Source organism: Perissodus microlepis, chromosome 1 (assembly GCF_051167445.1).
Source record: "Perissodus microlepis isolate ML-2025 ecotype Zambia chromosome 1, ASM5116744v1, whole genome shotgun sequence".
Classification (NCBI taxonomy): domain Eukaryota; kingdom Metazoa; phylum Chordata; class Actinopteri; order Cichliformes; family Cichlidae; genus Perissodus; species Perissodus microlepis.
Window position 1 is genome coordinate 26946197 of NC_140461.1, and position 17571 is coordinate 26963767.

At 41.4% G+C, this 17571-nt stretch overlaps 1 protein-coding gene across 6 annotated transcripts; it reads left to right on the forward strand.

Moving 5' to 3' along the window:
- Positions 1-1692: 1692 nt before the first annotated feature.
- Positions 1693-16184, forward strand: ppef1 (protein phosphatase, EF-hand calcium binding domain 1). 6 transcript variants are annotated; one of them, XM_084926547.1, is made up of 19 exons: positions 1694-1905; positions 2172-2329; positions 3368-3400; positions 5367-5494; positions 5577-5637; positions 7050-7213; positions 7304-7418; positions 7878-7924; positions 8247-8413; positions 8523-8559; positions 8680-8829; positions 10784-10935; positions 11053-11293; positions 11398-11583; positions 14157-14299; positions 14461-14567; positions 14678-14841; positions 15249-15333; positions 15425-16184. In XM_084926547.1, exons 2-19 carry the CDS (start codon positions 2275-2277, stop codon positions 15652-15654), a joined length of 2265 nt encoding a protein of 754 aa, XP_084782673.1. In that variant the 5' UTR covers positions 1694-1905; positions 2172-2274; the 3' UTR covers positions 15655-16184. The 6 variants fall into 6 exon arrangements, with proteins under 6 accessions (XP_084783080.1, XP_084782673.1, XP_084782757.1 ...); XM_084926631.1 differs by having other exon boundaries at positions 2224-2329; XM_084926954.1 differs by having other exon boundaries at positions 1693-2329; positions 3368-3550.
- Positions 16185-17571: the final 1387 nt, after the last annotated feature.

The window sequence follows — 17571 nt, forward strand, 5'->3', positions numbered from 1 at the left end:
GTTTAGATTTGAAATGCTGCAGGTGACAAGCACGTGGATAATTATCATCAGAAGCAACTTTTAAAAACAAAATAAGCGAGTGTCCTGTTCATGTGTTTGTTTGAGCGTGGCATTTCTCCCTCCTCCCACTGAGGGTTTTAAAGCCAGGTGGGTAAAAATAATTAAGCCTAATCAAGGAAAGCTGTTTCCAATTTGTGCTGATTAGAGCACGAGTTTCACTCCCTGCGCGCCCGTTTGCTTTCACCAGTGGCCTTATAAAAGAGATTCTGCATGTTTCACTAGGTGATTTCTCTTCATGACATTTTTTTTTTCCCCTTCTAGGAACTTGACACAGCAAACATGAAGGCGGCTGTTCATGCAACGCGTAGGATCCCTCCATGCACCAAAAAGAGGATTCATGCTTACTCCACTCTCATCTACAGAGCTCATAAAGAGGTCAGAATGCACACTGTAATTGTCTGGCCTGTACATGTTCCTATGTGATGAGGGACTGGCTTCACATGCACTTCTTTCTTGGTATTCTTCTTCTGCAGGTTAGTCCTGTTGGACTGAGAAGTCCTGAGTTTCTGACCAGGAGGCATGGTGTCCCCAGACCAGTCCTGCTCAGGCTTGTAGGCTTAGAGGCTTCTCGGCTGTCCAAGTCAAACAGGTTGAAAGTCATCACTCGGCGAGAGCTTAGTGCTGCTGTTGCACACGTACAACGGAGGATTCATGCAAGAGCTGCTGCATGAAGATATAGACTTTAAAACAAAATTTTATTTTTATTATTAAAGGATTTATTTTAATCTTTGCCTCTTTATTGAAGTAAAACTATTAGGTAATTAACCCTAACGGCGGGTAGATGAAAGACTAGGATGTGTGTACGCTCAGATTTATGGTCGGAAATGTGGTATGTGAGGGGTGGGGAAACTCCAGGCCTCGAGGGCCGGTGTCCTACAGGTTTTAGGTGCGTCCTTGAGCCAGCACAGCTGATTCAAATCGCTAAATGACCTCTCAACATGTCTTGAAGTTCTCCAGAGGCCTGGTAATGAACACATCATTTGATTCAGGTGTGTTGACCCAGGGTGAGACCTAAACCTGCAGGACACCGGCCCTCGAGGCCTGGAGTTGCTCACCCTGTGGTATGTGGCGAGATCGCTATAACACAATCAGCGTTAATGGGCTTCAGGCTCACTGACTACAAAAACAAAATGATACTGTTTTGTATGAACATCCTCACACTGAAGTGGCTTAGAAACACTGAAGTAGGTTTTTACAGCTGCTTTCTCAGTCCAATCTGAAGTTTCAGGAGAGGCTGGATGATTCAACAATATGGTTCAAACATCAGTAAACTTAAAAGGAAAAATCCATCCTTTGAAATGGCAGAGTCATGACCTTAACCCTGGGGAAATGCTGTGGCATGACCTTAAGTGAAAGTGTGTCTTGGTGGGGGGATTTTTCCAGGCTGCCCCCAAATAAAGGCTCGCTTGTCATAACTAGGATGAAAACCAGACTATTTTGAGTAAATTTATGATGTTTTTTGTTGTTTTTTTTCCGGAGGACATAAGTTAGAATACACACTGTTTTCTTATCATACTTGGTTAACAAGCTAATTAAACTGCATCTGAAAACTTAAAACGCTGTCAAAGGAAAAACGAGACTTCCCACTCGTCAAACACCGGCCCCTCCCGGGTTGGGGTTTCACTCCACCTGATGCCTCCGCCTCTTCTGTGAGCTCTCCTCCTGCACCAGTAGCTCCTGTTGCATGTAGAGCTGCTCCGGAAACGCTCCAGAGTCCTCATATCGACCTGTTTTTACGCTCAAATCGATTTCATAAGCTATTAAGGGAATATAGAGCGCAACCGTATTTTATTATTATTGGTAGGAATGAACTGCATGACCCTGTCGCGCGGATAAGAGCTACAGGTAGGTTTGAACTGATGATTTTTGCCAAACAAACACCTCGTTGGAATACGATGCTGTCCTAAAAGGTAACGCACAGTAAGACAATGAGCAGCATTTTTATTCTTATTTTGGTATGATTTGACTCGATAAACTAGCAGGATAATTCTTACTGTCGCTTTTTTTTGTATTGTTTTATTTTTGTAAGTTGAAGCCAATCCTGCACTGTTTGAATACATTGAAGGCAACGTGATAATCGAGTACTGCTTTAACGATGTGTCTCTATAAAGGGAGCACGTTCTCATATCAATCAGTGTCATGTCACCAAATGCCACCAAACAGCTTTGGAAGAAGCGGCTAATGTGAGCCCTTCTGGACCCTCTGTTAGCCATCATGGGATGTGGCACCTCTGTCGCCACAGAAAAGCAAGGGGAAACACTGGAGCGGGGTAAGCATGTGTAGATGGTTTAATGCTGCAGTACACCGAATTATTGGGATATTAATCTCTCTCCCCCCCCCCCCCCCCCCCAAAAAAAAAAAAAAAAAAATATATATATATATATCTGTCCCCAGAGAGATTTGTTCCTCCTGTGAAAGGTGGGAAAAACCCACATGCAAAGACGTCACACACACAAAACACCCCATAGGTGTTAAACACTAATTGGAAAGCAAAGCTCATGTGATGTTAAACAGCATATTTATTCGTGCTGTGTAATACTGCAAATTTTGGTATAGATCCGATACTAAGTAAATACACTGCCAATGTTACCAATACCGACACTTTTAACTTATAAAGAGCTTATGTAGGGAAAAGCAGCGACTTAGCCAATGATTAACCTAATTCAGTGAGCTACATACTGAACAAAGAAGATTAACGCAAAGTATCGGTGCTTGTACCAATACGGATACCAGTGATAATATCGATATTTTTTTTAATGGATCCGCCCACCTCTACTGTTTCTGGGCCCTTACAGAGACTTTTATTTCCTGTTACTCGAGTACAGGATAGTTTAATAAATGATTTCACATCAGGCACATACAGTTGCCCCTTATTAAAAATGACTGCAGTCAGTTCACCTAAATTGCAGGGTGTACTCCAGTTGTTACTGAGTGCTTGTGTTTATGCAAAGGCATTTTGTAATGCTAGTACTGCTACTACTATGCTTTAGTAAGTTGCTAACCTGTTCTGCTGCAGCAAGGTGATGATAGCTATTTTTTTGCTGCAGTAAATGTGCCTCTGATTTTGACAGATGATGCTTTCCCTCCTTTGCAGTCTGTCTTTTCTTCTCTTTAATGAGTGCTGCTGCTCCCAGAAGCTTGTTTAATTTGCTTAGTTTTCCCAATCCCACTGTTGCACACGACCTCCCTTGTGTCTTGTTATCTCTCATACCGTGTGTGTGTGTCTGTATATGCTCATTTGCACACAGTTTTATTCAATTACACGTTTCACGTTTTCTCGCTGAATTGTAGTTTTCCCTTCATGCAGATGAACCAGTTAAGACTCCCAGCCCAGCTCTGAGTAAGACCCCGCTCATCCTTAACTGCCAGGCTTTTACTTATGTGGCATCTGTGTTTGTGTGCTTTTCTGTCTGCATTTTTACATTTTGCAAGAGTAACGGAGGATTCCTGTGGCCTGTGGAGTTCTGTAGAACTAAAAAGAAAACAATGGGTAAATAACAGCTGAAGAGTCATAGGCATCTGAGGTATGAGTTGTTGAAGCAAGGTTAAGCAGTAGTATGGTTTCATGCTATGAGTGAGCGCTACAAATGGGATGTTCGCTTTGAGTGTGCTGGTGGAGATGTATGGGGAGGTCAGAAGGAGCTTCACTTTCTCTTTGTGGATCTAGAGAGGGACTGTATGAGGAAGTAAGGAGAGGCAGAGAAGTATGTTAGGGTGGTGTAGGAAGGACAGTGAGATGTGGAGTAGGAGTGGCACAAGGGTTCAAGGTAGGGGTAGGATTATATCACCTGTCAGCTCTGAGCCCCTTTTTGTTCGAAGCGGTGATGGAATTGTTGAGACATGAAGCTCAGGCAGGAGTCTGCATACACTATGATGTTCACTGACATTATGATCTGTAATGAGAGGAGGGAGCAGGTGGAGCCTGGAGCAATGGAGGCATGCACTGGAGAGAAGAGGAGGGGAAGTAGGTAGAAGCAAGACAATACGTGTGTGAATGAGAGGAAGAAAGGTGTAACAGTGAAGCTGCAAGGAGTACAGGTAGTAAAGACGCACAAGTTTAAACATTTGGGTTCAGCCATGCAAAGCAATGGACAGCGCACAATGTCAGGAGTGATTTGTGGCCTGCTATGATGTATGGTTTGGAGACGGTGGTGCTGACAAAATGACAGGAGGTGGAACTGGACATGGCAAAATTGAAGATGCTAAAATTTTTATTAAGAGTGACAAGAATGGACAAGATTAGAAATGAGTACATCAGAGGGACAGCTCAGGTTGAGTAGAGACAAGGTTAGAGGCGAGGATGAGATAGTTCAGACATGTTCATAGGAGGGATGGTGGATATATTGGATAAAGTTGAGTATGGAGCTGCCAGGCAGTAGGAAAGAGGAAGACCACAGAAGGGTCATGTATGTAGTGAAGGAGGACATCCACAGGGTTGGTGTGACGGAGGACGATGCTAGGGATGGGGTGAGATGAAGACAGCTAAAAAAGACGTTTTCATTTTCATCTGTTTTCATCTTTGTTTGCTACTACATACACTCACTGGGCACTTTATTAGGTACGCCTTTTGCCCTCAGAACTGCCTTAGTTCTTCATGCCATAGATTTAACAAGGTGCTGGAAACATTGCTCAGAGATTTGATCCATACTGAGATGATAGCATCACACAGTACCTGCAGATTCATCTGCTACAAATCCATGATGTGACATTTCCACCACATCCCAAGGGAGCTGGGATTTGAGCATTTTGGTATGGTGCGCTGTCTTCCTGGAAGCAGCCATCACAAGGGTACAAATTTTAGCCCTACAATTTGAATGTTTCAGCATGTAGCATGTTGCTATCATACAATTTTTGTGATCCTTGAATTGTAGCCTCAGTTTCCTGTTCCTAACTGACAGGAATGCCACCTGTAGCCCGTCTATTTCAGAGATGCTCTTCTCCATACTTCGATTGTAACCAGTGGTTATTTGAGTTACTGTTGCCATCCTATCAGCTCAAAGCAGTCTGGCCATTGTCCTCTGAGCTCTGGCATCACCCAGAGATCAGCAGTTTCTTAAATACTCAAACCAGCCCGTCTGTCACCAACAACCATGCCATGTTACTTACATCACCTTTCTTCTCTATTCTGATGCTCAGTTTGAACTTCATCAGGTCATCTTGACCTAAATGCACTAAGTTGCTGCTATTTGATTGGTTGATTAGATATTTGTGTTAATGAGCAGTTGAACAGGTGTACCTAATAGAGTGGTTGGTATTTTCTCACATGTTTAGCCTGTAAATAAAAAAAAGACAATATTTTGTTGCAGCTATGAAGGCAGCTGTTTTGATCCAGCGATGGTACCGGCGCTACATGGCCCGTCTTGAGATGAGACGCAGGTACACTTGGAACATTTTTCAGTCTATTGAATACGCCGGGGAACAAGACCAGCTACAGGTGTCTCTCACTACAGGCATCTATTTTGCAAATTTCAGAAGTATCATAAAGCTTAAACATGCGTTTCTTTTTGGTTTTTCAGCTCTCTAGTTTCTTCACTTTCATGCTGGACAACTTCACTCAGCTGAATGGGAATGGGCCAGGTTAGGGGAGAAAATTCTCATATCTACAGCGTAAAAGGGTGTATTATTATTATTATTATTATTATTTTGCATGTCTAAAACTTAGATTTTTGCCTATAATATTTGGAACTGCTGAAGTAATGTTTGCTTCCTTTTGAAATAAAATGTAATTTCCTAGTCCTGCTATGTAGACAGGATCTCACTGGGTTTTAATGTATGCAGAAACGACAAACTTATCACACTGTAGCAGCTAAATAAGTGTGCCTAATGTAAGAAACATTCATTTTCTTATCAGTTAGTGTTTAATGATTGTTCTTTTTAACTTTTCCAACACCCCCATTGTTTTAATTAACACCATTTTGTTTGTTATGCCACTGTACTTTAGATATTTTGATCTAAACGAGGAAACCCATTGCGTATACCCTGTTGCTTAGCAACTACTGTGAATGTGGAGGCCAATGTGTCGGTGTGGTGCACTGAAACAGCTGTGGCTTAAGTGTGTATTGACCCACTCTTCCAGCTCAAAAGCATAATGTTTCATTGACAAGCTAATCCTCAGGGAAACCCTTTTTTTGCTCATCATCTCCTGAACATCCTCTTCATGGGTTTTACGTTAAGGTTACATAAGGGATGCAAAGAGGCCAGACTCTGCTGTCTCGGTTTACTACGTACAGGATCTGTGTTTTTATATTTGTTTGTCAGAGACACTATAGAGGAAATAACACAATAGGAGAGGGACATGGGCCTCTGGGTAGACATCTGTCCCAGCACTGCTTGTTTGCATAATTTAAAGGCTGTCAGGATTTGTTCTTATATTTGAAACTTCAGTGAGGTCTCAAATATGAGAAGAATATTTAGTATATCCTATATTACCTGTATATTCACAGATTATAGTATAGCACCTGTATATGAGATTTTTGTAGTTTAAGACTACAAGAGAGAGGGGGGGGGGGGGAAGCAACAATACACTCCCATTACAGACAAAATAGAAATTGTTGATGACAAGCTTATCATTGATTAAGTCAGAAAAAGAAGAGCTGTGTGGTGGGTGGGTTGTAAAGCAGCTTGCATATGTGCTGCACCTATAGTCATGTTAAAGCAGGTTAAAAAGCGCCACCTAGAAAACATTTTGCACTGGGGTGCTTAGAAGAGCCTCAGCTAAGCCATCATCTCTCGTGAGCTGGCATTAACAACAGTGGATTTACCAGGATTGATAGCTGAGGTTTTTTAAGCTGTTATATAATTTTTTTCATATAACCAAATATTGCGCATTCCTGTTTTGGATTTAAAGGATGTAAAGGTGAGGATAGAGGAAAAGGTACAAGATATATACCATTTACTCGTTTTTTTTCTTGACAAAGATAAGATTTCATGTTTGTGGACATCTAGCTTTCATTTTAAATAAATTATATGATATGTAAATTGCGTTTCAGACTTGATCTCCCAGCTGCTGGATCCGGTGGTGGACCCATGGTTAGACAGAGAAACCTGCTACAACTTGATCCATGTTCCAGAGTCCTACACCGGACCTAGACTATCCTTTCCTCTCTCCGTCGCTGATACAAATGCGCTCCTGAGTGCGTTTAAGGATCAGCAGGTACCAAATATGAGCCTTTCACTTTGTCTCTTAAACATCTGATTGTCTGGTGGTTTAGATTTGGAGTGCTCACTGCTTTTTTCCACACAGACTCTCCATGCCAGATATGTTCTTCAGCTGCTGTATGAGACCAAAAAGCTCCTCAAACAGATGCCAAACATAGTCCACTTGTCGACATCCTACTACAAAGAGATCACTATATGTGGTGGGTCTCAGTGTCTCTTGTTAATTTAAGATTCAAAATTTTCAGGACCATAAAAAAAAATAAAAAATATATATATTTTAATCTCATTGTAGCATATGCTACACTGCAGTGAAGCACAGACCAAATGAATGATCTCTGTAGTTTTTAAATGAGAGATGGTGTCTTGTGGTTGTTTAAAAACAGTTGATTGTATCTTACTGGCAGCTTCCCAAGAAAGGTAAGTCCTACTTATTTGCACACTGATCAGCCACTTTACTCCTCTTGCACAGCTTTCCTCCTCCTACCTTTGCATGTCATTAAACTCAAGAATACTTGAGTAACAAAAATGAAAAAACACACACTCATAAGGCTGAGGTGGAGCAATCCTTATGATTAGGGAGTTTTAGACCACTTCTGTAAACCCATAAAGCAACAGGACTTCAGTTTCTTGATTGCAGTGACTTTTTTCTTTTGGTACAGGTGATCTGCACGGGCGACTTGATGACTTACTACTTATATTTTATAAGGTAAGGCTGCCCGTACAACAGCTTTCTTAAGCATCATTCGTGCATCATCTACCTCATAGCAATATCAGATTTCATGTAGATTTTTTATAAATAAAAGACTGAACCCTCTGCAGTTAAATCCTAAGCAGTCACTATATGTAATTTTTATTTTTTAATAAATTCTTCTGCCCGTCAGAGAGCAAAGAACAACTAACTAACACGCATCAGTCATTTTTTAGACTGTAGGGTCATTGCAGGGGGGTTTTCTATGACAACAAACCTCAGATGGTTAAATAAGTAAAAGCTGAAGGTCTGACTGTTTTCATGTTTTGGTTTTTCTCAGAATGGCCTTCCCTCTGCAGAGACACTGTACGTGTTTAATGGGGACTTTGTGGACCGTGGAAAAAAGTCAGTTGAAGTGGTTATACTGCTGTTTGCCTTCCTTTTGCTTTACCCAGACTACATGCACCTGAACCGAGGAAACCATGAAGACCACATAATGAACCTCAGGCAAGTTTAGAAAAGGGTGAAGTGAAAAATATTTACCTGTCTAGGTTCACCACGAACACGAGGAGAATAGAGTATCAGGGTTTAAAGGTTTGTGGTTTTCTTTTTTCAGATACGGGTTCACAAAGGAAGTCATGCAGAAGTACAAGGTAAAGTCCAAATACATGCCGTCAGTCTGATTTTATGTCCACAACTCAGTAAGCACTTTGCAGCTTGGTGACTGTCACAGCTGATTGTTATTTTAAATTACTGTTCTCGCCTGTTTGCAGACTCATGGCCGTGAGATCCTTCAGCTGTTTCAGGATGTTTTCAGCCTCCTGCCCATCGCAACAGTTATAGATGGAAAGATTCTGATCGTTCACGGAGGGATTTCAGACCAGACTGACTTAGACTTCCTGAGCTCCATAGAGAGACACAAGGTCAGCGGAATCAATCAGCTTTGGCCACCAGGGGTCAGAAAAAACAACTTTTTACATGCTGACACACTCATACCCACCACACAACAATGTAGCTGTGTGCAGCGTGGAAAAAAGTGGTTTGTAGTTTTATCCAGCAACAGGAGTCAGATTCCTGAGACGCATATCGAGACATGTTGTAGAGTTGGTTCAGCAGCTTCTCGGTAACAGCTGCAAGGCTCAGTTATTGACAAGTTATTAGAGTAGCTTCTTTCTAGGTCTGCTACTGTGTGAATAGGGGTTAAAATGGGATTTGGCAGGTGGGGAGACCCTAAGGTTGGGTGTCGGAGTGCGGTGTGGGGAAAGGCATCACTTTCCCTACTTCTCAGTAGGGGTGGCTGTGGCTCAGGTGGTGAAATGGGACTTTTACCCACTGGAAAGGTAGCGGATTGATCCCGGACTCCTCCGGTCTATGTGCCGAAGCATCCTTAAGCAAGATGCTAAACCCTGAGTAGTGTGATTCTGTGTGTGATATGTATGTTAGATATCAGTCACATAAGCTCTAGTTAAATTTTATTTGTATGCTACCTATAATCAGCTGGCCTCTGCTGCTGTTCCAATATTCACTGCTCCTTGTGGATTTAGCCAACTGAATTTATTAAGATCTAAGCAGATGTTTGTGAGCTGGTTGGCTGATTTCCAACCCCTAGACAACATAAAGCTGGTAAAAAGTAGAAGTTAAAAAAAGTGGAATTTGGTGAGTGAATCTAATCAGCACCATAAATCTGGTGTCCTTGATGAAACCAAACACTGAAAACAAAAGCAAAGTGTGCTTTGCAGTCCAACATACAGCATCATTGTGAAGTTCACCTGTTTGTGTGTTTGTTAAACTGTTTGAAAAGTTGCATTTGAAATTCCCTGCATGATTACTCTGTTTATGCTCACTCCTCCTCTATAGCGCTGATTAGATTCTGAATTAGGCCATCATGAACAAACTTTATTCACATCTGCACCTTGAACACATCACAGAGATGAGAGGTAAAACGGGTTGTGTTGATGGTGTAAGCAGACACATTTAATTGCTCATTAATCTAAAGTGCCTCAGTGCCTTTCCAGACACTTCCAGCCCACCTTAACCCCAGTTTGTGGGCTTTTATTATGGTATCAATCTGCATTCAAGATTGCTACTCCAAGTCTGATTAATGGACTCCTGGTTGATAAAAAAACCCAAAATATTTAGCCTGACAAATTTTGAAGGTTTCTGTGACATTGCAGTGTTTCACGGTAGGATTAGCTGAATAATGAAGCAGCAAACCGGAGGCCAGGTTTCCAGCAGAAGGGTTAAAAAAGTAGGAAATTCATGCACAGGGATTAAGAGAAACAAATTGTGAGGGTTCACCTTATTTTGCAGGACCCATACAAAGTAGTTTGACTTTGCTTCACTGTTTGGTGCTCAGGTGACGTTCACTAAGTTTCAGTTTCACAGAGCTTTTCTTCTGGCGTGTCTCAGACAATTGCAAAAAGATGTTTAAATGCTTCTAATATGGCAACCTTCAACACTCTGTCCTGTACATATGCTATTTTATTGTTTTATTATTATTTATTATTTATTTTTATTTTGAATGATGGACTCTTGGTTTTGAAAGAAAGTGACACAAAAATAAAATTGTATTTGAATAAATTATTGCATTTATTCTCTTAAAATGCAGAAAGCACAGAGCATGAATGGTCATCACAGGTATTTCAGAGAATGCTTTAATATGTATGAAAGTTATCATTAAGGTGGATTTTATTGATTTTTTTGTTTATTTTTTTACATTAAAATACTCCTTTAGTACTTGCTAAGCACTGCACTAAAGATGTGTATATACCTTTTTTTTCCACCCTTTTTTTATGTTACTTTTCTGTCTTCACGTTTTGCTGTTTGTCAGCATGTTGTTTCCACCTCACTGCTACCTCCCATTCCTTCCTCTTGTAGGTGAAATCAGCCCTGAGATTTCCCAGGTGCAGTTTGGAGCACCTGGACATCAGTCAGTCCTGCAGACAGACCAAAAGAACGAGATCCACAGACAGCTCTCGTCCCAGCAGCAGTCGCAGTCAAAACAAGAACCAAAGGACACCCAACACGAGGTGTGACCGCAGCCCACAGACACTCACATGTGTTTTTATGTAGTAAGGTCCGTGTGCAGTTAGCTCCTGTTAACAGCTACAGGGCCTCTTTTCTACTGCCGTTTGTTTTTTCTCTAGGAAGAAGCGATGCAGGCTCAGCAGACAAGACAGCGCCGCCTCCACCTCTTCCTCCTCCTCATCTTCCTCGTCATCCTCTTCACTCTGCTCTCCTCGAACCCCATCCTGCCTCTCCCCGCATGCTTTTCCATCTTCTCCTTGCATGCCTTACTCTGTTAACGTCCTCCAAGTGCCTTTCCTGGACTCTCTGTCCTCCGTTCCCCTCCCGTCACCTTCGCAGCATGAGCAGGAGTGGAAGCAGGTGAGAGGAGCAGAGAACACATTAACACTGTTTAATAATCCGCTCATTTGTTGAGCTCCTTCTTTGTCTTGGTCAACACTTTTATCTGCTTTACTCTGGAGCAGATAGTGGATATATTGTGGAGTGACCCTAAAATCCAAGATGGCTGCAGTCCCAACACCTTTAGAGGTGGAGGCTGCTACTTTGGCCCTGACGTCACCCAGAGACTACTGCTCCAACACGGACTCCAGCTGCTCATCCGCTCACATGAGTGCAAACAAGAAGGATACGAGTTCTGTCACAATGGAAAGGTACACAAGGTGCAATCATTTCATTTAAAAGTGTCACTAACACTTTAAAATACAGCCAAGACTAAGGGCTTAATTCCCCTGTAATTAAATGGAATTTCACTGTAATTATAATTACAGTTAAGTGTAGGTACCCTCGGGTCAGAGGATAATAAGTAATATTTTTACACAAATTAAAGAAATAATTATACTCTAAGCAAATATAAGTACTCTTTAAATAATTATAATGAATGTCTAAGTAATTTTAAATAGCGCATGAGGAACTTTAAACTTTGTATAACGTAAGGTATTTTATATTAAAGAAGCTTGCAAAGAAAAGCGTCTGGACTTCTTTAAGTTACTTGAAGACGTTTCACCTCTCATCCGAGAAGCTTCTTCAGTTCTAAGGTCAAATGGTGGAGAGTCCCAGATATAAACCTAGTGGGAGTATCCCCCCACAGAGGGACAAAAGGACCCCCTGATGATCCTCTAATCGCCTGAGCCAAGGTGTGAAACTGGGTGTGGGTCCCAATCAGCCAGAGTTTCGGGTGTGTTCATTGTGAAACCTGGCCCCACCTTATCATGCGAATTCCTGAGGTCAGATGGGCCAGGATGTTAGTGGGCGTTAAGGCATCTGGGAAGGGATCTCAAAACTGGATTATAGATGGCAGAGAGTTGGTGTCGTAAACCCCCGCCTCTGTTCAAAGATGGTCGCTCACAGTGGACATAGATGGCTTCTTTCACTCCTCTTTCAAACCATCTGTCCTCTCTGTCCAAAATGTGAACATTGGCATCCTCGAAAGAGTGTCCTTTATCCTTAAGATGCAGATGGACTGCTGAGTCTTGTCCTGTGGAGGTGGCTCTTCTGTGTTGTGCCATGCGCTTGTGAAGTGGCTGTTTGGTCTCTCCAATGTAGAGGTCTGGGCATTCCTCGCTGCACTGTACCGCATACACCACATCCTCCCTCGCTGGTGTCTGGTCTTCAGAAGACCAGACACCAGCGAGGGAGGATAAGAAGGACAGACGCAACAACATTGTCATCCCCTATGTAGCCGGTGTATCAGAAAAACTTAGGAGAGTTTTCTCCAAGCATGACATCCCGGTGCATTTCAGACCCAGCAACACGCTCAGACAAAAACTGGTTCACCCGAAAGACAAAACGCCAAAACACAGACTTAACAATGTGGTGTATGCTGTACAGTGCAGCGAGGAATGCCCAGACCTCTACATTGGAGAGACCAAACAGCCACTTCACAAGCGCATGGCACAACACAGAAGAGCCACCTCCACAGGACAAGACTCAGCAGTCTATCTGCATCTTAAGGATAAAGGACACTCTTTCGAGGATGCCAATGTTCACATTTTGGACAGAGAGGACAGATGGTTTGAAAGAGGAGTGAAAGAAGCCATCTATGTCCACTGTGAGCGACCATCTTTGAACAGAGGCGGGGGTTTACGACACCAACTCTCTGCCATCTATAATCCAGTTTTGAGATCCCTTCCCAGACGCCTTAACGCCCACTCACATCCTGGGCCATCCGACCTCAGGAATTCGCATGATAAGGTGGGGCCAGGTTTCACAATGAACACACCCGAAACTCTGGCTGATTGGGACCCACACCCAGTTTCACACCTTGGCTCAGGCGATTAGAGGATCATCAGGGGGTCCTTTTGTCCCTCTGTGGGGGGATACTCCCACTAGGTTTATATCTGGGACTCTCCACCATTTGACCTTAGAACTGAAGAAGCTTCTCGGATGAGAGGTGAAACGTCTTCAAGTAACTTAAAGAAGTCCAGACGCTTTTCTTTGCAAGCTCCTTTGACTACGATGACCTGGATGACTGAGAACCTTCACAGATATATTAAAGAAGCAATAATTACAATGTAATTACATTTAAGTAGTGCATAAGTAATTTTAGTAGTGCCTAAATTCTAGATATAGTACAGGAAAGGAGATATAAATTACACTGTATGTCATTTTAAGTACTTCTAAAGTAATTTTGTACTGCATCATTTCTTTAATTTTGCTGAAAAACAAACAATATTTTCCCATCTTACATTGTACAATGTAGGAGAACCAGCCGTGTTATGGAGTGGCTTAACTCTGGCTCCATCATAAGGTCACATAGGCCCGAGAATTTTCCTTGTAAGTCGTTAAGGCGGAACAGTCATTTCATTTATATTGGAAAAGTAAAAGGACAGTTGAATAATAAAACATTCATCATGAGCATCAACATTATGAATACGTAGTAAAGATATAAAAAGACGAGATTAATCCACTTCATAATACCGCCAACACCATGAAAAATACAACATATTTACAATGTAAGATGAGGAAATATTGTTTGTTTTTCAGATAAATTTCACAGTACTTAAATTTGCTTACAGTATAGTAATTTCCTCTGAAGCACTGACTTGTTACCTCTCATTCCAGTGTGCCTACTTTTAGGTATTTGTAGGTAAATATAATTACATTATAATTTCAAATAAAGTACATTGAAATTCCAATAAATTAAAAAAGAAATTCTGAAAAATTCTAAAAAATGTTGTTCACTGTCTAAAGGTTTTGCCTTGTTGAGTCTATTTCCATATTGTAGGTGATCACCATCTTCTCTGCGTCCAATTATTACGAGGAGGGAAGCAACCGAGGAGCCTATGTCAAACTGGGGCGAGAGCTGGTTCCCCGCTTCTACCAGTACCAAGTCAGCCGGACTACTCGCAAACTTACTCTGACACAGAGGTAACACGGGTGTCTGGTGTGTCTGTGTGTACTGTGGGGGCGATGAAGCAATGCTCAGGGTAGTAGCACTGAAACTAATCATGACAAAATCTTGTGCATAATTTTATAATTCTATTAAATGTGTAAGAAAGGTTGGTCTAGGTTAACGTTTGTGTCTGCAGAGTGCGAGCCGCTGAGGGCTCTGCTCTCAGAGCCTTAAAGGAGAAGCTGTTCGCTCACCGCTCCGAGCTGATGGCCGGCTTCCAGCAGTACGACCAGAATAACACAGGTGCTCTCTTCTCACTCCATTTTCTTATAAATGTCATGTTGTTTTAATATTCAGGTTTGATTCCCAGGCTGACATGGAGAGTTTTTACATTTGCACACGCCTTGCTTCAGGTCGTGTGTCGGTCTGCGAGTGGGCTCTGGTTCTGGAGTCTGTACTGAGACTGGACCTGCCGTGGAGGACGCTTCGTCCACACTTAGCCCGTCTGGCACCGGATGGCAGCCTGGAGTATCAGTCCTGCTTCGAGGATATGGGACCAGGCATTCCTCTGCCGCAGGTCAGAAACAAAGGGGTACAAAAGAAACATGTGCATTTGCTCGAGAAATGACCTTAAAGGAAAAAGGAGATGAAGGAAAATCCTTAAAGGTCACTGTTTTCATCTGAAGTTATACGCTTAATATAAACATCCCTTTGTCTTATTATACAAACATCCAGTCACAAACATCCAGATTATCGAAAGGCTCTTCACAGCATTTTTTTTACATAGCAGTTCTTTCTCATTTGCACTTTTAAAACGAGTCCATTTTACTCCTGATCCTGTTCTTTTGTCTACAATGTCGAACTTGTATCTGCAAGGAGGGATTTTGCCCCTAGTGGTACAGTTACTTCTAGCTTCGCAGTACATATTCCCAGCACTGCTGCTGTTAAGCACAGCTGGAAGGACTCCTGTTTTTTATCTTTCAGGTCACTCCAAATTTGGCTGAAACTCTGTTCAGATACAGGACAGACATTGAGATAATATTCAACATCATAGACAAAGATCATTCAGGTAAATAAAAAGCAAAAAATCTTTTTCGAGATAATGTTTCAAATAAGCCAAAACTGACTTGTACGTGAGTGATGTTTGTTTTAACCTGTAGGTCTGATTTCCATTGAGGAGTTTCGTCAAACTTGGCGTCTTTTTAGCACTCACTTGGGAGTTGCCATCGACGACAGTGCCATTGATGACCTGGCCCGGAGTATTGACTTTAATAAGGATGGCAGTATAGACTTCACTGAGTTCCTAGAGGCATTTAGAGTGGTACACAAACTGGACAGCAAAGATCAGCAACTGCATGAAAAGATGGATGGAGAGAAGAGGACAGGCTGAATACTAAACTGTGGAAGTACCAATGTAGGATACTGTAGGATATAACAAAGGACAGCAGATACATCTCAGAATACTTGAAGACAATACCACTGGAAGTGATTAGGTCATGATTCATTAGCAGATTTCTCAATTGTGGTGTGTGGGTTAGGGTTAGGAGGGGTATGGCTCTGGGAATGCCGATATCTAAGGCTGATTTAAATAAAGTGATATATCCCTAATTTTATTATGTCTTTTATTGCACCACCAGCTTTTTAGAGGGGCTGACTGTGGAGAAAAAAAAACGTCTTAACAACTGCTGGCTCTAGTAAAATGAATATTTCAAAGAACAGCACAATAGAGTTAAAAACCTTTACAGTGAGCTGATTAAAAAAAATCAGCTACAAAATCAGAAGAAGCTCTCGAGGCGTTGTGTACTTCAGGCACTGTTTGATTTACTTTTATTCATTTTCTTCCACAGAAATTAAATTGAAAAATATGGTGCGATTGAAAACGATTGTACAGCTGTACCTAATAAAGTTGACTGAATGTAGGTTTACAAGTATTGGTGTAAAAGATGCTTTTTTTTTTCTTAACAAAATAAAAATAATGTGAGTGTGAGTGTGGACAGGTGTCTAAGACAGAGTGTATGTTCAACTCTGTTTGGCTCATAGCTGATAGAAAGTTCAGCTGTTGAACTTTAATCCATGTGCTCAAGAAATACATTTAGAAAGAGGAAGAAGTCCCTGGGATTTTCAAAGTAAAACACGCCCACTGAATGCACTATGGAAAAATGTCTGAACCTTTTTGTGCTGATTGTCACATCAATTTAAAATTTCTCTAAAGTACCCAAAGTGCTTTGGAGAGAGGCACATTTACATTCCAGGTCTCCAAAGAACAGAAACAAAATACACAAGAAGCTGAAAGATGTGTTTTGTTGTATTAAATAATTATTGTTGAAAGTAAAACCCACTAAAATGTTTTCAGAATTTGCAAATTGATGATGATCATTCATCTCATAAATCACAACACACTGTTCTTCCCCCACACAAGGTTCTCTTATAAGTTAAAGATCTTGTTATTGGCATTATTGGCTGTTTTTATGTGGTGTGGTATCAATACTAAATTTTTCAGTAACACACAGCACTAATTAGAAAGTCTTGATGGTCACTCTAGAGCAGGCCTCAGAGATTTCAAATCTCCACTGATGTGTTAATAATACACATTTGACTGGATTGATAATACTCCAGGGACCAGGAGATAAAAGGAACCGAGATGTCTTGACTGTGGTACTTGTGTTACTGCATTAAAGTGGACAGATTACAAGCACCTTTACTGGAAAGTTTTGGCTGTGGGTGGGAATGCACAGAAATATATTACTTCTAATTCCTGACTTTGCTCCCTGTCACTTGTAGAAAATGGATGTGAACTTGTTGACGTCACCTTTGAAATGTTTTCCTGCGAGTGTCTTAAGGTTTACCAGTGCAGCAGCACATTAGATTATATTTAGCAAGAAAACTAAAAAGTTGAAAAGAGAGCATGTTGAGTATACCGGAAGGATTTGGGACTTTGCTGAGCACAAGGCCCAAAACATGAAGCTCTGATGGGCGAGTAGTTTGTGTCTCTATGAGGGATTGGAACATTGTTACTGCCTACATGTTTAAATTATTCACTCATGCTCACTGGAATGACACTGGCTCCTGGCTATGTCACAAAATGAAATGCTGAAAGGAGCTAGTACCACACCCCAAATTTAAATTAAGACAGATTTAATAGTGTCCACCTGTAATAAATTAGCAGGTCTCATTGTTCACCTTCAAGACTGACATTTTTCAATATTGTTAGAGTAAGAAAAAAAACAGTTGTTTTTATAGCTACAATGTCCTTATTTGTTTGATTAACAGACTATTTTTGGCTGGGCTCCTCCAAAGCAACCTTATA